This window comes from Squalius cephalus, assembly GCF_949319135.1.
Source record: "Squalius cephalus genome assembly, chromosome: 1".
In the NCBI taxonomy this organism is placed as follows: domain Eukaryota; kingdom Metazoa; phylum Chordata; class Actinopteri; order Cypriniformes; family Leuciscidae; genus Squalius; species Squalius cephalus.
The window spans coordinates 10015775-10036407 of NC_137122.1; the positions used below are offsets into that span (position 1 = coordinate 10015775).

Below are 20633 nucleotides of genomic sequence, written 5' to 3' on the forward strand. Positions count from 1 at the left end.
TGGACCAAAAAAAGGCCATGTCAACCACCCAACTACAGATTTTCTGATATAGTGTTTCTAATTTTTCCATAATAAATGAAATAAACATTGGTGAACTATCCTGGAAGTCTGAGCATCAACATAAAGAGATGTAGCAGAGTTAGGCCATCTGCTTTGGAAAGTAAATCTGCAAGTTGATCCAGTATGATCTCTCTATATCCGCAATATTAAAGGAGAACTCGGTAACTCTAGTGAACTCCAGTCACTTCTTCGCTGATTTTCCCTTTTGTTGTCGCATGTTTTCTCCACGAGCTCCCCCTACAGCTGTGGTGGAGCGTATATTACACAGCACAGTCGTAAAAAACTCACTTGCGGCGGCCTCCTCCCCCCCTCTCTACCGCTGCTCATGTGCGTTTGTTTTGATCGGAGCAAGCCAACTGTATCATGTGGAGCTATGTCTAGGTGGGTAATCTGGTAATACATCATACGTGTATTTATGTCGAATTGCCTAAAGCAATTTGTGTTTCGTTCTCGTTCTAGTTCTCGCTTCTCACGAGACTTCCAATTTCTATCTTGCCGGGACGGTAGTGCCCAAGTTGCAAGGTGGGTTTTCCGCCTGGGAACGCTCCTGTCCTGCTGCAAGTCACCAATATCACCAGAACAGGCTGTTTAACCATCCAAATGATTTCTAGACAGTTTTATTAAGTTAAAAAAGTTACCAAGTTCTCCTTTAATGCCCTGTATAGCACTTGTCCTAAGATGAACAGAAAGTAATTGACCAGCTCATAAAAATAAATACGGTGAAATTGAACAGCCATGTCTAATTCCATGTAGTAAATCAAATCTGGTAGACGAGCCCGTTTTCAATTTGATTGTAACGAAACTGAGGAAAGCAGGCGAAGACGTGGATCTAAACACAGGGTGATTTAATAAGTAACACATAAAACAGAGAACACAGAACTCGAAGAACAAAACCAGGGGGATCATAGAGACAGTGGCAATCATTACACTTATAACAACTAATAATCAACAAGTGAAACACAAGGGCTATATGGACAAACAAGCTTAATTAAGTAATGAGGAAACAAGATACACCTGAACAATCATTAACTAATAAACAGGAAAAACTACAAAGGACTACAAAAACGTGGCACAAAACAGGAAATAATAAATGTCCACACAAGACAAGGGGAACACAAGACAGGAATCATAACAGGGACCCCCACTTAAGGAGCGGATTCCAGACACTCCTCAGTGAACAACAGTCCAGGAGGGTGGTGGGGTGGAAAGGAGACGGTCTTGGGGGAGGGATGGAGGGCCAGGTCCATGGAGAGGAAGAGGGCCTGGAGATTGCAGCAGGACAGGAGGCCAGGGCGGAGCAGGCGACATTTTATTTGTCGTTTTGACGGTCTAACATAAAAAATAAAAAAACATGAAAAGTGCTTCTCCCCATTTTTTGGAGACAACGGTCTCCATTTGTTTATTATGCAACAAAGATTGAACAGATTTACTAACAGACCAACCAATCTCTGTGTAAAAATAAATAATGAAGCTGCCATCTTTCTAAAGTATTTTTGTCCCCCTAGTAATTTGGCTCCCCAGACAGCTACATAAGCTGCTTTCCGACCAGAGGAACCTTTTCACAGTTCCTAGAACTACTGGCTATAGTACCCGGATGTCGGCGTGTTCGCACCGCAGGAACTAGGAACGATTTTAGTTCTAGGAACTCCATTTGTAGGAACTAATTTAGGTCCTACTTCAGAGTAGGGTCTAAACCAGCACTATAGGAACTATCCGTGACGTTAGTGTACGCTGATGACCGAACGCACGAGGAACACCAGCACCCGCCATTTTTAAAACAGCTAGAATGTAAACACACAGATTATAGCCTATATATTTACTCCAGAAACTAACTATACAAACATGGAAAACAGTGATAGATGGGTCTCTAAACCTTTATGCTGAAGAGAAAATCCAACGCAGCTTTGAGGGGACCAAGCCAAACATGATTATGTATTTCTGCCCAGCTAGCAACACTGGACATCAACCACACGGCATAGGCTAATAACCTTTTTTCATATAATGTCTACTTTCTATAACAGTTATATCTAATAAGATATTAAACAGTACTGTTAGACAGATCGCTAACAAATAAACACAGAGAATGCGAGCATTGTTAGCTCTGGCGCTCTCAGCGCCGCCAAAATAAAGGTCCGTCGCGCCGTCAAAATAAAAGTCGCCGTGCTTGCGTCACTCCCTTACCCCTCCTACCAGTTCCTATGGCCACTTGGCCAGTGCGAACGCAAACAGCAAAACCGAGTTTGGGGGAGAGTAGTTCTTAGAACTGTTTAGAAGTGGACAGTTCCTATAACTAAGTTCCTAGAACTATTTGGTCGGAAAGCGGCTATTGTGTCGGCCCAGATCCGGCCCACATCTGTTATGCACTAGGTTGCTTTCTGTGTCTGAATCTCAGGTGAAAATTGTCTTTTAGACTGTTGTGGCAAAAACAATAATTAAAGTGTATTTTGAAGGTTAACCATCACAACCAATTAATGTGTAAATTAAAGTGCTCAATATGTATATATGTAAACATTTCTGTCTTAAAATGCGTTAAAATAAGATGTATTGGGGTTTCTTCAAGGTAGCGCGTTTTTACAGCAACTGGGTGATGACGTCATAGAAGGAAGTTGCAACCATACTCTGCTAGACTCCTACTGTTTGTGGCTTGATTATGGAGAACGACTGGGAGACTGAGGAGGTGGGAAACTAGTGTTGTCAAAGTACCGGTTCTTCGGTACTGAAAATGTGATGGTACCAGCATTTCTGTAGTACCGGGTATATTCGGTACCCAGTATTAGGCTGCTGCGTTAAGTCGCTTCCATGTTTATCTAAGCACGGGGCTCCAGACTAACTTTTATTACTATGAGCACTGTAGCCTATATATACCACAAGATAGTGTTCTGTGTATATTAAACTGCAGAAATACTATTTAAATATTAACCTTGCATGTTCTGTTTGTCTCTGTGTGAATAAATGGCGCAGACGCGCGGTGTCATTTACCTCACACACACACACTGAAGCACGAGTGATGCTCGCGCTGTTTTCAGTCTAGTTGCTGCCAGTCACGATATGATGACATGATGAAATTCATCTCCAGAGCCACTCTTGGATTAACTTTGCGTGCATGCTGCCTGAACCCGTTTGTTTTGCAAATAGCTTACTCTCATTTCAGGCGGGATCACGGTCCTCTTGAAGCCAGCACACACGATTATGTTTACAATTAAGTTATTTCAGTATAACTGCTAGCCTACTTGCCATTAGACTACAGTAACTCTAGGCTTGGAGTTCCTTTTATGACGTCACGCCCAGCCTAGTAGAAGGGAGAGGGAGTGCTTAAAACCACTAAAAAGTACCAAATTTTCATATTATATTCAGCATTTTGGTATGAAAAACATACAAAACAGTGGTGGGCGGTTCTTATCTTTATGTTTATTGCATTTTCTTCATGAAAATTTTTACCTGCAAGTTACACTTTAAACAATCATCATCACTGCATAAGAGACACCAAGAATCAAATTGTATTTTAAAAGATATTTATTCTCTTCCATTAGGCTTAGTCACAAAATCACAGCAGCTACCCCGTGACGTGAGCAAGACCTGACACCCAGCCCAGGAAATTCCCTTCTTATACTCCTTCTTCAAGGTCTTTCCTCTGTAGTTTTCCACACTCAGCCACATCTAGCTGATTTAGAATAGAATGACCCCTCTAACCCCCCTTGGCTTAATTATCTTCCATACCTAAAGAGTTAAAGGTTCTTAACCATTTGTCTTACTGTGTGTGTCTTGCTTACGACAGGTGCACAAACATGCATGTATCCTGTTCACATTCCACAATATAGACATGTGACACATTATGTTGCAATATATGCTGAAGATCAATGGAAATCCAATTTTTCCATTACAAGACTCACCTCTACAACACTTTCATCTCCTTACCGTAGCCTGATTCACAGCGGTAAGCTTTTAATGGGTTCTAATTTTAGTGGTACTGGTAGGTTTCCACGGGAAATACGAGCTTGCCGCAGTTCGTCTCTGCGTCATTACGTCACGTCTGTATACATAAAGAAGGAGTCCCAGCTAGTAGGCTATTCTGCGTGTGAGGATGCTGCAGGTGGCCGATCATATATAGCCTTAAATACATATAGTCACGTAGTGTTGATAACATTAACAATTTGAGAACAAAGTATGACAATAATAATTTGCATGGTTTGACGTGATCTGAGCTTACCTTGCGATTGTTAGATTTAATCAAGTCAAGTCACCTTTATTATATAGTGCTTTTTACAATACAGATTGTATCAAAGCAGCTTCACAGTGATAACATGGAAATAATACAACAAAGTTTGTTTCTAGAAGAAACTTGCATCATCGTCCACCCATAATAAGGCAGATCAATAATATTGTTGAATATTAAATGTCCCCAACTAAGAAAGCCAAAAGCCAAGACAACAGTGGCAAGGAACCAAAAGTCCATCAGGTGACGGAATGGAGAAAAAAACCTTGGGAGAACCCAGGCTCAGTCGCTCAGTTCTCCTCTGGCCAACGAGCGAACAGTGTATGGTTATGATCCAGGCAGCATTACAGGTCAGAAGTCAGATTGGTCGTGTCGATGAGGCCTTCACAGGCTGATGAGGCAGGCACTTCAGGGATGCGTCATGGTTAGGTCCAGGTGCAGATCCACCATCTGATCTGGATACGGCCGGGGTCCACCTCACTTCAGTAAACGGAGAGACTGGTTGATACTTCAGGACTGCGTTGTCGTCGTGTCCAGGCGCTGGTCCTTCATCAGATCTGGATACGGCCTGGATCCAACGGACTGCGGTAAACCCCGGTATTAACAGAGAGACTAATATTAACGTAGACGCCATCCTTTTTATATTGTACCAAGTACATCAGGATTTATGGGAGGTGTTCCCGGTTCCAGCTGACCTAATCTATGCAGCCTAACATTGAATTATAGAAGTCTATAATGTATTATGTGTATGCTAGGTCAAAGAGATGTGTTTTTGGTCTAGCTTTGAACTGACAGAGTGTGTCTGCTTCCCGGACAATTGGTAGGAAGACTGTTCCAGAGTTTTGGTGCTAAATAGGAGAAGGATCTACCGCCAGCAGTCGATTTTGATATTCTAGGTATTATTAACTGGCCGGAATATTGAGATCGCAATAGATGTGAAGGACTATAATGCGTTAAGAGCTCGCTCAAGTACTGCAGAGCTAAACCATTTAGTGCTTTGTAAGTAATCAGCAATATTTTAAAAGGTACGCCATCTTTAATAGGGAGCCAGTGCAGTTTTGACAGAACTGGGCTAATATTGTCATACTTCCTGGTTCTGGTAAGAACTCGATTTTAGATATATTTTTAAGATGGAAAAATGCAGTTTTACAGATACTAGACACGTGACTTTAAAACGAAAGATTGGTATCAAAGAGCACACCCAGGTTCCTAACTGAAGATGAAGACTTAACAGAGCAGCCATCAAGTGTTAGACAGTATTCTAGGTTATTACGTGAGGACGTTTTTTGTCCAATAATTAGAATCTCTGGGTTTTTTTTTTTTTTTTTTTTTTTCAGAAGTAGTAGGAAATTACTAGACATCCATTTTTTTTATATCAGCTATGCATTCCGTTAATTTTGTGAATTGGTAAGTTTCATCAAGGCGTGAAGAAATATAGAGCAGAGTATAGCATAACAGTGAAAACTAATGCCATGCTTCCTAATGATATCTCCCAAGGGTAACATGTACAGAGTGAACAGCAGCGGTCCTAGTACTGAGCCTTGTGAGACAAAGCCAACACATATGTTGTCACCCACGACTAGTTTAAAATGTTTCCATACCTCCGATTTTCCTCCAAACATGCACAAAGTTAATTCTCCAGCTCGGGGCCCCAAGCAATTGCTTGGTTTGCTTGCCTTGTTGCGACGGGCCTGCTCCCATCCAATCAGAATCACCCTCTGCTTAAGAAGGCGGGATAAACATCCAATGAGAATAAAGCAACAGCCAATGAGAATAAAACAATGCAAGATTGCTAGGCAAAAACCCATTTTGGCCAAGTGCATTACAGACTAACTTTAATCTCCCTTATTATTCTTAAAGCAACACATCCCAGTTTTATTCTTCTTCATGAGAAACCCTTTACATCACTTATAAATCCTATAAAGTATCTGAATGACTACTATTATTATTTAATCAATAATAATTCCCTTCTTACTCAGAATGAACTATTTCTGTAATATTCTCAGAAATAAGATAGTAATAACCCTATTCACTCTTCAACTTCCGGCTGAGAGGACATACCGGTACACTATTTTCTAGACGTAAACAATATGTAGAGTATTATATGTTCAGTTAAGGGCTGCCATAATAATTGGATCAAGAGGCGAGAACAATTGAACAAACTGTGTTACGAACACAATGTGATGCGATCTGAGAGTTGTGGTGCAGTTTACAATTTACACCCACCACCTAAAGACGAGGAACACCTGAGGCAATGGCGGAAGGCACTAAACTTAAAGTGCCCACCCAAGCGCCCTTATGTGTGTTCATACCATTTTATGGACGGGAAGCCAACTGATGAACACCCTTACCCCGAGAAATGGCTCGGCTACGATGTTCCGGCAAAGAAGTCACGCCGGGTGCTGAACAGTTTGTCAGATTCAGGTAAGCTAACTTACCTAACTGTTAACTTAGATAACTTATGTGCTTGTTAGCCTAACGTTAGATTCGTGATTCAATGATTACACCCCTTCAAAAGCCACGCAACCTTGACTCGAGAGGTGAATCCTACAGCCATTACTACGACCAGAACACCATTAAATACCTGGTCTCCATTGCACCATGTGGACTGATCATGTTCATTTCACCAGCATATGGAGGAAGGTGCAGTGATAAATTCATAACCACAAATTCAGGGTTCCTGGAATACATTCGTCCAGGCGATGAAGTAATGGCAGACAGAGGCTTCACCATTACCGATCTCCTCTATGAAAGGAAGGTGAAACTTGTCCTTCCAGCATTCACCAAGAGAGGCATGCAACTCTCTGAAGAAGACACCACTAACAGTAGGCGCATCGCCAATGTACGTGTCCACGTTGAGCGGGTCATATGCCGACTTAAAAACTTCAAAGTCCTGTCTCAAACCATTCCAATTAACCTCACCCCTAAAATTGATAGAATTTGTGCAGCCCTGTGCAACCTTCGAAGCGACATCATTTCTGAGATTGAGGATGAATAAACGTTTATTTGTAGGTGTGTTCCATGTCTGTCGATACTTTTTGCTTTCATTCTGCTTTAAATAATCAGTGTAAATAGTCTAAGTAGTTATTTTTATAAACCTTTACAATGTGACCAGATGTTACCTTTGTGAATAGTTATTTTTATAAACCTTTAGTGTCAAGTCAAGTCAAGTTTATTTGTATAGCGATTTTCACAACATAGATTGTATCAAAGCAGCTTCACAGTATTAAATTAAAATAATACATCAATGTTTGTTTCTAGTGGAACGTCCACGTTTGGTCTTTACGTTTCCTTTTCCATTTTCAGTGCAGGCATATTTTTTTTCCTAGCACATTTGACCAATTCCAAACCACATTAATCTTAATAATTAGCATTAATTTTGTATTTAATTATTTATAAGTCATATAAAAAACACATTTAATTCATATGTGCAAAAAGAAAACCTGCTTAATATTTATGCACATCTAAAATACACAATTAAAAGTAGTTGTTAAGATTGATGTGGTTTGGAATTGGTCAAATGTGCCATCATAAAATCAAATTGCAAAATAATGATGCATGCACTGTACTTACCTGGCCTCCATTCACTTACCTTACTCCAATGTACAATTAAGAGATTTGACAAGATACTTAGCCTGCTGGTGGTCATCAGGTCATCATCAGCTGTGTATGTCACAAACAGTGGATGCAGTTTGTTTTTCCGGGGCAGCAACGGAGTGTAGGAAGTGCGGTTGTGTGTTCTGGTCATTTCAGTGACGAATGTTTTATTAACAAGGCCCAGGTCGACGCTGAATTTGCAAATCGTTTGCTATTAAAACGTGGAACGGTCCCAGAGATAAAAGACCCCATTCATAAGTAAAACTGGATCAGATTTCTGTCTTTTGCTGGAAATCAGCGCTACCGCTTGACTCTATAGCTCCACCTCCAGGAGCTCGGCTTTTTCCGGAGAGAATCGGAAAGCTGTATTTTTCTTTTATAAATATAATAAAACTAAACACTTTTTGGAGATTAACCCCCTGGGGTCGACGGTATCGCCGGCGATACCAGCTCGCTTTTTTTCAGTTCAGTTCAAAATAAATTAATTTTGCTCTGTGGACTTTGATATTACAAGCAAGTTTCATACATCAATCGATTCTGTTAAATGTGTATTATTTTTGTGTATACTCACAATAAAAACAAAGTGTTGTGCTTTTTGCCAAATAAAGAAAAATAAACGTGATGCGAGTTCTGACTTCTCTCTGTCAGTGAAGACCATTCTGAAACGCGTCCGAAAATGAACTGTAACTCAGCGAATACTCAGTCAAACAGGCATACAGACACACAGGCATGAAGCTTGAATTATCTTCTTTTAAATGAGGTAATTTATTTAAAAAACAAATATTCTCATCTTGTGAAATCTGTTTTAAAAGAGAGCGATTCCAGTCGAGCTCATTAGAGCTAATTCAAATGTAATGTGACTCCGCCCACGGAGAGCACGTGCTATTCAAACGCAAATTACTGAGGCAATCCAAGCAAACCTGTGAACGCCCCCATATCAGCTCGAGAAAACACAAGTTTAATCATATGTTGTTTACACCATCTGGCAGCGCTGTGAGGAATAATAATAATGGAAAATCTACCTCAGAGTGCGGGTATTGCAGGAGAGAGGATCCGAATATGTAGTAAATTTTTTTTCTTCTCAAGTTAATCACGTTTCTGTGAATGAATGAACGGCAGCCGCAGAGATGCGCGCTGTTTATCACAGCTTGCAAAAAGACAGTTTAAATTTAAATTGCTCTCTGTGTGAATGAATGATGATGTTTTAGCAAACTGTATTGCTATACGGAGTTGAGTAAAAATCGACAGAAATATGTTGAAATAAAATGTAGGCTATTTGTATAAGCAACGTATTAAACTGAAAATGAACATTTATATGCCCTAATATTTCATAAAAACTACGTTACAGTCAGACGTTTCTGTTTGTGAATGAATGTTTCGGTTTTAGCAAACTTGCTATACTGAGTAAAAATCGACTGAAATATGTTGAAAATTTTTTTATTTGTATAAGCAACGTATTAAAGGGTACATAACATGCACAGTTTCACCTAATCTCATGTTAATCTTGAATACCTATAGAGTAGTAGTGCATCCTTAATATATCCAAAAAGTGTTTAGTTTTATTATATTTATAATAGAAAAATACAGCTTTCCGATTCTCTCCAGAAAAAGCCGAAGTCCTGGAGGCGGAGCTATAGAGTCAAGCGGTAGTGCTTGATGCAAAAGACAGAAATCCGATCCAGTTGTACTTACATTAAAGGGGGTCTTTTATCACTGGGACCGCTCCACGTTTTAATAGCAAACGATTTGCAAATCCAGCGTCGACCTGGGCCTTGTTAATAAAACATTCGTCACTGAAATGACCAGAACACACAACCGCACTTCCTACACTCCGTTGCTGCCCCGGAAAAACAAACTGCATCCACTGTTCCTGTAACACTGGGTTCTTTAGAAAACTGAACACGGTAAGCTTTCCCTCACATCCAAAAACACACTTTTTTGGAGACATTCTTGAACAAATCCTATGCAGCGCTGGCTGCCGATGATTTCCTGTTGAAGCACGTTGATGTGCGCGGTCTCGCTCTCCTCTGGTCGACGTGTGCGCGCTTTTCCGAGAGAAATGCTCATATAAGGAGTTCCACTCTGGTCTACGTCATTAGATCCACGGTCGAAAAAAAACCAGCCGAAACTTGTACCAACCCGGAAGTAAGATTTTCGGCACAGAAATTCTCCGTTATTCGTCCAAAATATATTTTTTTAAACTTTGCCCATGTTTAGCATGAGAATCCATCTCTTTAACACTGTAAACAACTCTGAATACATGAAACACCATTGTACCCCCCCTTTAAACTGCAAATTAACATTTATATTTCTTATAATAAAAATGAAAGACCTATGTTACAGACATATGAAAGACAACATTTCGTTGATTAGTTTTGGATAGATTATACATTTTTACTGTAAAATATCTACAACCTCAAATAAGATTTTGTTTGCCAATATTTGCTCATGTTAAATATAGTATGTTTTGTCAAAAATAAAGTAATCAAATAATCGATCAAATCCTTAACTTTGAAATATGTATGATAAAATGTATACTTCAGTTTTTACAAAGAAATATTACACTTGAATTGTTGTTGTAATTGTAACCTTTTTAATAATAAAAATATATTTACAAGGTAGATGTAAACAAACTATTAAAAGGTAAATATAAGCCTTTTCTTTAAATAATTTTTATTGTGTTTTATTAGTGACAAATTTGGGGAGAGGATAAATATTCCAAAACTGAAAATACAGTATGAGAATTAACTGCACAATTACTAGACATGTTTTCCTTGGATTTTATAGGCCAAATTGCAAGCACAATATGTGGAAAAATAAAGAAGAATTGAGATGCTTCCAACTGTTGCTCTTGCATTCTTGTGGCTCACTGACTCACCTGAATGAATGGCTAATTAAGTATGCAGGCCCCATTGTCTCCTGAGGTGTGAACCACTAAATATGCAAATATGATCGTTGACGCCCACTCCGCATATTGCCTTTCCAAACAGAAAGTGCTTTGCAAAATTCAAATCAATGTATTGTGTTATGTGAATGATTAGGCATGGTGATTTTCACATCATTTTGAAGAAAAAACACTAGGTGATGACATCCATTAGACAAAAGTCTTATTGGCACATATTTAGAATGTGTTTTATGGCCTTATTTCAGAAACTTTATTTTTTATTTTTTTCAATAATCATGCATAAACATTATTCTCTCAAAAATGCAGACATGTACATTCTTGTTGCTCACATATTATGGTAGCCCTGTTTGTGCTAAATAGTGTGTAATTTTTTTGCCATTAATATGTTTATAAGAAACTGAAAAAAGCACAAATGTCAGGGCATGTCAGAACATCTCAAGGACCCCAAAAACACCTTAGACCCCAGAGGGTTAAGGATGCACTACTACTCTATATGTACTCAAGATTAACATTAGATCTGGTTAAACTGTGTATGTTATGTACCCTTTATCATCACCTGGGTTACATCTGCGTGTTTTAATTGGAAAGTTAGTTTACCTATTTATATAAACAATTACCATTGGGTAACGTTCTATATCTGGTAACTATTTCTATGTTAATATAAAAAAATTTTGTTAAAAATAACTATCCTGCAATGTTTTGGAAACATTATTTTATTGTTGCAAAAAAATAAAATAAAAGAGCATTCCTAGAACATTATTATTTAGTTCCCAAAACAATAACCAAACAGGAACCAAATACCAATGTTAGGGGAACGTTCTGTGTTTGCTGGGAAGCCCCTGAAGCAAACGTAATACTTGGCTTTCAGAACTGAAAATTATGGAATTATTCCTGAAGCAAGAAGAATCAGCAGACAATAAAATTGGACAATAACAACAAGCTGTTGATAAAATTATAATGAGTTTAATTATAATGAGTGTTTTATCTTTAAAAACAGATTAGCTCATAACAATAGTATATGGGGCACAGAGTAAGTAAAAGTAAATAGCTAGTTAATACCACTAACAAGGCTCAAAATAGCCTCACACTAACACGGTAACATAATGAGGGTCCATACATGCAAACCGAAGCATTGAGAACTTTGTAAGTGTACAGACAGTTTAATAAGAAGATACTTTATAAAGACAGTACATTACGCGTTTACATGCAGGATCCATTTTGGAAAACAGTCTCGACTAATCGAGTCACGAACGCCAACCTCTTTGTTCTTCAGTATCTTGATGTTTCATTCTGCAGGTTCTGGATCACTGGCGCTCTCTCTGTCCTCTCCTTCCAGATGCTTTCTGGCAGTTCTTCTAAAAACAAACAAGTTTCATTTCTTACAGACATAATGCGAGAGGAATAATCAATATTTCAAGTAGGGCTGAAACGATTCATCGAGTTACTCGATTTACTCGATTACAAAAATTCCTCGAGGCAAAAACTCTGCCTCGAAGCCTCGTTAAATTCCTATGATGCGCACTATACGCGCAGGGATCTGATTGTTTCACACGGACCGTTGTTCAGGAAGCACACCATAGCGCGTGATACATTTTGAATTTAGTTGGCGCGATGGCGGAGAGTAAAGATTGGGATCGCTTCCTTTCAGCGTTGCTGAAACAAAGTAACGATTCTGTCCCTCGCATTTTTTTTTTTACCCAGCGCCAATATTTCCGTCCGTGCCTAAGCCTTTACATTGATGTTCGCTGATTTTAATCCCATACTGTATTTGTAGTGATGTAGTGATGTTGTGAGGCGGTTTGACTACATGTGATGTTTAGCTTTGATGTTTTTAAGTAATAAATGTATTCACGTTCAATTGCAAGAGAGTATAGCCTAAAAAAAGAACCCCTTCACACACACACACACGCACCCTCGTCTCTCTCACGCGCCAGTCAGACCAATTGCGGCAAAGCATCACATATGCTTAAACTTTTAGCCACGCAACAATAATTTCAGCATGCATTCACTGTATACACCGGGACGTGATGGAGGAACAAATATTGTATTGCAGTCTTTGCGAGACCTTGTTTGTAGGCTATGTCACGTCTGCCAAATAGTTACAGACAACAACAAAAATGAAACTCTCCACCAGCCTGCTTCTCCAAATCCACTCGTACTTTTGGGGAAGACATAATCGGCTACCGGAGTAATTGAGCATAGAACATTTTCAATTAACAAAAAAAATATAATACTACAAAACGTGCTAATATACTTCAACTAGCCTAAGTGAAAAACAAAATGCTGTTCTTTTTCTATTTAACAAAATGCATATTTGCAATAAAACATTCCCCTTTTCAAAGCTACACTTATTTTTTTATTATTAATTGTAGACATTGTGTACCGGTTTGGCTTGATATTTTATATTCATTTCATTTATTTTTGTTCTCCGGTGGGTAATTTGCAGAAGGTGCAGTCCTTTTTTTGTAATGTTGTATTAAGAAGACAAAACAAAGGCCAAATGGCCTTTACTATTTAAGTTTGTATTCATAGTTTTACATGTTATACGTGTTATACAGTATAAAGTTGACTTAACTGTATTGCTAATTGTTGGCACTGGCACTTATAAACACTAAATGGGTAAAAATTACAATAAATAGGCCTAGGCTTAGTTTTGGAGCCAAATGTTGGAGTTGGAATAAATACCTCTGTTTTTGTTTTGTTTTTTGAGAAATAAAAGCCAAATGTTTGATCATTTTACAGCCATATCATTTTCGTTATGCATTATTTGTTATGGTTGTTTAAAAACACACTAATTTTTTTCTCGATTAATCGATCGATAAAGTGATAGATTAATCGATTACAAAAAGAATCGATAGCTGACGCCATCATTTCAAGTACTAAGGCTAATCACATGTTAAAAATAGTGACCTTGATCATGTAACCTAACAGTGTTGTTCAATAAAACCCAAATGATTACTTATTTTGATACTTTATTTGAACCAATTATTGCTTGTTATTATATATTTGTATTTTAAAGGCTGTTGTTTCACTTTGATCTATCTTCATTACCACATTATCACATTATCGGTGGAATAATTGGCAAAATACTCAATTACTAAAATAATCGATAGCTGCAGCCCTACTTTACTTTTGCTTTAAAAAAGGATTTCATAGAAATTTGGATTTCATTTGGAGTTTCACTACTGAAGTCCTGTTTATTTTTTCATCCTAGCTGTGCTGAACAGAAGCCCAGAACATGTGGATATAATGACATCCAGAACATGCTGACTTTCTCAGACTTATTATTGTTATTACTAATTTTTACTTTTATTTTATTTTTATTTTATGTTTGAATACAGATTTTTACTAAAGTAGTCAATAGATTAATCGATACAAAAATAGTCGTTAGTGGCAGTCCTAGAAAAAAACTATTATGGAGTGGAAATGGCTTACAAGTTAATAAGCGGTCCTCTGCCGCCATCTACTGTTTATAGTACATTTTTAAATAAATATGTTGGTTTGCCAAGTATACGTTTTCCTACATTTTTTGAAGTGTTTAGTTTTACAAATGCGGACAATATTCGAAGCATGAACAAATCATGGTTTTGGTCATCACATTAAAAATAACATTAAAACTTAATTAAGTGGTGGAAAAAGTGTGATGGACTTGAAAGTCCTTGATTAAACCCCTCCTCTGGGAACACAATAAATAAAGGGGGCGAGGCCATTTTATGTTGCTTTGGAAAAGAGTTGTTGTGGTAGTAGAGTGTTGGTGCCTTCATGCTGTCGAAACGCTGTTATTTTCACCCAGATTGCAGGTCCACTTTATTCAGTCTTCCTAAGGATGGTTACAATTTATTTTTAACTCGGTCCCTCATAATTATAATCCAAATTTCGCTGTCTGTGCTGCACATTTTCTGGAGGAAAGCTTCCTCAATCTACACGAGATCAATGCAGGATTTGCAAAAGGCTCGTCCTAAAAGATCGAGCAGTTCCAACTTTAAAAACAGGGGGGCTTCATAGAACCCGGAAATCATCCGACCGGTTTTACAAGGAGGGACAAAGCAGTGTAGAATAATGGTTAAATATGTGAAAAATAATGTGAATTTTTAAAAACGAAGAATGAACACAGTTACAGTGCACCCCTCAAACACAATCAAGCCTTCGAAAAAAAGGTTTTTTACCACCCCTTTAAAAAAGGTTGCAAAATGTGACCATTTACTCGCAGTCTAGAGCTCTGTATAGTGCTTTATTTCTGCTTTACATGAGTGCCACCTACGGTCAGAGAGCGAATTTGTTTTTTTTTGCTTTGATCTGAACTGACAAATTAGACATTCCTGTTGGTTGAACACGAGTTAATAGATATCAATCAATCAACAAAGTGTCCTGTGCTCACCACACACACCGGCTATAGGTGGAGAGGAGAGATCTGGCTATAGGGTGATGTGTGTCTAACTTACACAGAAGAGACTGTGTTGCTCAGCCTATTAAAATAAACTACTCGCCGCAATCTAGGGGTGCACAATATATCGACTCAATATCGTAATCGCGATATCACGTTGCCCGATATGCGTCCCGTCTGACATGCACCTCTCAAAAAAAGTCGCTTGGAGAGTTAAGAGTTAACTTTTCATGCTACAGATTTCCCACAGTGGTCAGAAAGAACAGGGGAGACACTTTGTTTCTCTCAATATGACTCGAGTCGCTTCTCGCTCCAAAGTTAATCGCCGTCAACAACCAGATGCATTTACACTTGTCCAGTTTCGTCTGGAATGTGGCCCAGAGCTCCTCCTGAAGTGGTTTGAGTGCGATCGCATTCAAATCCGCCTCGAATGTGTTTCGGAGGGCACTTACACCTGGTCTTTTCACGATCGGATAGCTATCCCATCACAGAAAACACATGAAGTGTCCAGGTGTAAACAGTGTCCTTCCATACGGCCAAACCTCTACCTGTGAGTTGTCGGGGAAAGTGCAAATTGCCTTCTAAAGGTTACACGGTTGTTGATGGACCCTGTTTATCATGACATTTTCTTTTTACTTGTTTTTTTTTTTTTTTTTTGATTGTTTCAAACATGTCCTGTTCTGTAGACTTGCTCTTTATTTATAGTTTGCATACTGTAGTGTACATACAACCAGTAAAACATGTCCTGTTCTATAGACATGGTTATTATGTATTTATTCATGTTGTACCTGTCCAATAAGACTGTCAGTTGAAATAAACCTTGTGTTGTAAGAAAACTTATTTGATTTGTTATGAATCTATTTTGATGCTTTTCCCAGAACTTTTGTAATTTTACATATGAAATATTATTTTATATTATATATATTATATATTTTATTATAATTTTAATATTATTATCATATTAAAAATATCAAAATTAATATCGATATCACAATATCTCATACTGTCAATGTCGTGCACCCCTACCGTGATCTCAGACTGCGGTGATGTGGTTTCTCCACTGCATGGATCTTCATGTGTCGCTTCAGGCGAGTTTTAATAGTGAAACTCTTCCCACACTGATCACACGTGTACGGCTTCTCTCCAGTGTGGTTCATCTCGTGTGTTTTCAAAGATGTTGAGTGACTGAATCTCTTGTCACATTGTGAACACTTGTAAGGTTTTTCTCCAGTGTGAATTCTCTGGTGCAGTTTTAAACCATCCGCTCTAGTAAAAGTCTTCTCACACTCAAAGCACATGTACTCTCTCACACCAGTGTGGATTTTCTCATGTGCATGTAAAGTTTGCAGCATTGAAAAACTCTTTCCACACTGATCACACGTGTGCGGCTTCTCTCCAGTGTGGATCCTTTCATGTGATCTCAGAGATGATGACACACTGAATCTCTTGTCACAGTGTGAACACTTGTAAGGTTTTTCTCCAGTGTGAATTCTCTGGTGCTGTTTTAAACTGTCCGCTCTAGTAAAAGTCTTCTCACACTCAAAGCACATGTACTCTCTCACACCAGTGTGAATTTTCTGATGTGAATGTAAAGTTTGCCGCAGTGAAAAACTCTTTCCACACTCAGAACATGAATACGGCTTCTTCTTCATATGAACTGTCAGGTGTGTCTTCAGGGTTGATGCACAGGCAAATGTTTTGCCGCATTGATCACATGTGAACGGCTTCTCTCCAGTGTGAACTCTCATGTGAAGATTAAGAGTTTGTTTGTTTGAGAATCTCTTTTCACACTGATCACACATGAATGGCTTCTCTCCGGTGTGAACTCTCTTGTGAAGATTAAGACTGTTTTTGTTTGAGAAACTCTTCCCACATTGATCACAAGGGAATGGTTTCTCTCCAGTGTGGATCCTCTCGTGTTGTTTTTTATCTGCCAACTGAATAAATCTCTTGTCGCAGTGTGAACACTTGTAAGGTTTTTCTCCAGTGTGGATCCTCTCATGTTTTTTCAGATTTGCTGACTGACTGAATCTCTTGTCACAGTGTGAACACTTGTAAGGTTTTTCTCCAGTGTGAATTCTCTGGTGCAGTTTTAGACTGTCTGCTCTAGCAAAAGTCTTCTCACACTCAAAGCACATGTACTCTCTCACACCAGTGTGGATTTTCTGATGGTCATGTAAAGTTTGCAGCATTGAAAAACTCTTTCCACACTCAGAACATGAATGCGGCTTCTCCTTTGTATGAACTATCAGGTGTGACTTCAGGTGTGATGAACAGACAAATGTTTTGCCGCATTGATCACATCTGTACGGCTTCACTCCGGTGTGGATCCTCATGTGAATCTTAAGACTTTGTTTGTTTGAGAATCTCTTTTCACACTGATCACACATGAATGGCTTCTCTCCAGTGTGGATCCTCATGTGTAATTTATGGTGTGAAAATTGACTGAAACCTTTCCCACATTGATCACACTTATACGGCTTCTCTCCAGTATGAACTCTCATGTGAACATCAAGATCATGTTTGATTGTGAAACTCTTCCCACACTGATCACATGTGAATGGTTTTTCTCCGGTGTGGATCCTCATGTGTCGCTCAAAAATTTGTTTGCTTGATAAACTGTTTCCACACTGAGTGCAGGTGAAAGATTTCTTGGCTCTTCTTTTCTTTAAAAATTTATTTTTAGTCTTTGAGCGACTCAAAGGTTTTTTTCCAGGTTTGACATGATGTTCTTCCTCCACTTCACTCAGTTCTTCTCTCTCCTCGCTCTCTTCCATCAGGTCTGACATGAAAGAAAAAAGAAATATTACATTTCATTTTCAGTACATTAACATAATTAAAAGAGAGAAATATAATGTGAAAGGACATGCAATTGAACCCTAATATAATAGTAGAAAGTAGACAACTGCTATAAAATATTATGATAATTTGATGCCTTTTATAAATTGATTATATATCCTTGAAACTTTCCATGAATGAGGTAAATTTATCTTCCAATTATTATTTTTAAAACATTGTAGGCACGAATCCCATGTTTCTTTAGGGACCGTTCTCAGGGTTCGTACGGGTGCTTGAAATCCTTGAAAATGCTTGAATTTTGATGTTGTGTTTTCAAGGTTTGAAAAGTGCTTAAATTTTGGATAAAGTGCTTGAAAATACTTGAAATTGTAATTGTAATTTTTTTTCCACAACAAATACCTATGTGACTGTTCGTTTATTAAATGGAGAAATAAAATGTTAGAATGAAACCTGCGGTGCTCGCTTGTGCATGTGTGACTGCGATCTGCCAGCCTATTTTCACGTGTTACTCCGCCGTCCATCCCCATGAAACCACTACTTCAACATGCCGGGAGGTTGTCGTTTCAATGAACGTTGGCTGGAAGATGCTAAATTCAAATTGTGGATTAAACGGGGACAAACCCCACGAGTTGCCTCATGTAATGTCTGCAAAAAAAGATGTGCAGCTTTTCACAATGGGCGAGTCTGCTCTCTCGAGTCACATGAAAGGTAAGTCATAAACCTTTCAATTAAGTCAACTGAAGTAGCCTACTGTACACGTTAGCGCCTATTTGTTTACGTTAGTAGCTGCTAACTTAGCTAGGAATTCAAATTTTGTGACAGAGTACTTGGTGTGATGATGTAATGTTAGTATTGCATGTCCGTTATGGCACATTCATTTGTGGAATATGCAGTGAACATAGCCAAAGTTACAGCACAGTAACTGTAATGTTAACTACCCGCAAATTAAAACATGCAAACGTTAGTCCAGTGCATAACAACAATCGTTGATTGCTGAACAGAAATCGTGTCAGATAGAGTGTCACACAAGTAGCCTACTGTTAGATTGAGGATGGCCTTATGCAATATTTACACTGCTCTATTCCAGTATATAAATGTATAGCCTATATCTTGGCAATGTAATATATATATTTTTATAATAATTAATTAATATAGGCTATTTATCAGGCAGGTGCACTTTCAGAGTCTTCTGGGTTAAAATGGAATTACAGGTTATTGTTGCACTGTCTCTCAGGCCCCGTCCACACTACTGCGTTTTCATTTAAAAACGGAGACCTTTTGCTACGTTTGCACCTCCCGTCCACACTAAAACGCCAAAAACGGAGACTCAAAACAGAGAAGTTTAGAAACGCTGCCGACCCGTTTTTCGTTTTGAATCTCCGGAGGGCGTTTTAGTGTGGACGGGTCAAAACGGAGAACTTAAGAAACGATGACGCAGAGGCTCACGCTCGGCTCTATGATTGGGTGTTGTCACGTGAACCTGTCATGTTCTGTGATTGGGCATACGTCAGGGTTGACGTATGCGTGACGTTTGAACAAGAAGACAACATTGAGCTGAGACATGTATGCAGCTGCGTCATGTTAATAAATAAAGTCTAGTAAAAGACAATCCACTGTCTCCTTATATATACATGAGAAGATAGGAACACTTCACAGGTGTCACCAGTCATGGAGTATACACAGGTAATATTCAGTACCAGTAAACTCCACCTGCTGGAACAGTTTCTTACAGTAAGAAACTGCCGCGTCTCAGGCGCGGTAAACGCGTGCATGCTATAAATAGAACCGACGCCTATTTTTCATGCGACACGCAAGTGTGTTGGAAGCGTTTCCAGGAAAAATAGAATTGGAAAAAATGTTTACATGTCATTTTGACACAAATACATATTAATAAATTACATTTTTATGTTTGAAAGCATTTTTTTACAGTCTATGTTTGAAAGTCTCTAGGTTTACACCGGCAAGCGCATGCCCAATGTTGGTGAATGGTCACGTGATCCGCGTTTTCAGTCGTTTTAATGTGGACGGAGATCAATTCTAATACGCAGCTAAAACGCTGGTGTGGACGGAGATCGTATTTAATTATCCGTTTCTAAACTAAAACGCAGTAGTGTGGACGGGGCCTCAGACTGTGTTCAAACCTTGTCTATATCAAGAATGTGTCCCAAAACCAAGGCCTGTAAAATTTTTCTGTTCAAATCCTGTCTTCATAGTTTCAGCTCTTGAAATTACTTCAGTTTTACAGTCTGAAAATCACATTATCTGGGAAACAATATTTGTACATTAATATAATGAGAAGTATTATTCATTGGCAGCCCAAATTTTGTAGGGTGAAAGACAAACATGTAAATATGACTGAACTATTACAAGTTTGTAATATTTTAGTTTGTGGCATGCCCTAGATTTGGGAAAAAGTGTGAAAAGACTGCCATTCAGGGTAGCATAAACTTTGAGCAAAATCTAAGAGAGTGCATCAACTGTTTCCTGGATTTTGTCTGATTTGACACATAATGACCCACCTGCATGTCATTTGGCTCAAATCCTCCCATTCAGTGCTACTCTCCATAGCTGTCTTACTGTATGTTATGTTATGAACCATGAAGAGAATAAACATTTTAAAGGTGATAATTCAGCATTTATACAGCAACATAGCCTAGTTGACTGACAACTATCAT

General features: G+C 38.5%; 1 protein-coding gene across 1 annotated transcript in view; it reads right to left on the minus strand.

Annotated features, from left to right (window-relative positions):
- The window catches only part of LOC307162376 (uncharacterized protein), a 176795-nt gene that overhangs the window by 25511 nt on the left and 130651 nt on the right, over window positions 1-20633 (minus strand). Inside the window, exons 3-4 of the mRNA XM_079877628.1 lie at window positions 16186-17941; window positions 11477-12130 (exon numbers count right to left, since the gene is read on the minus strand). Of these exons, the coding sequence (XP_079733754.1) occupies window positions 12061-12130; window positions 16186-17941 (1826 nt within the window). The 3' untranslated portion in view covers window positions 11477-12060. Of the gene's footprint in view, window positions 12131-16185; window positions 17942-20633 lie in introns of the transcript that reaches the window.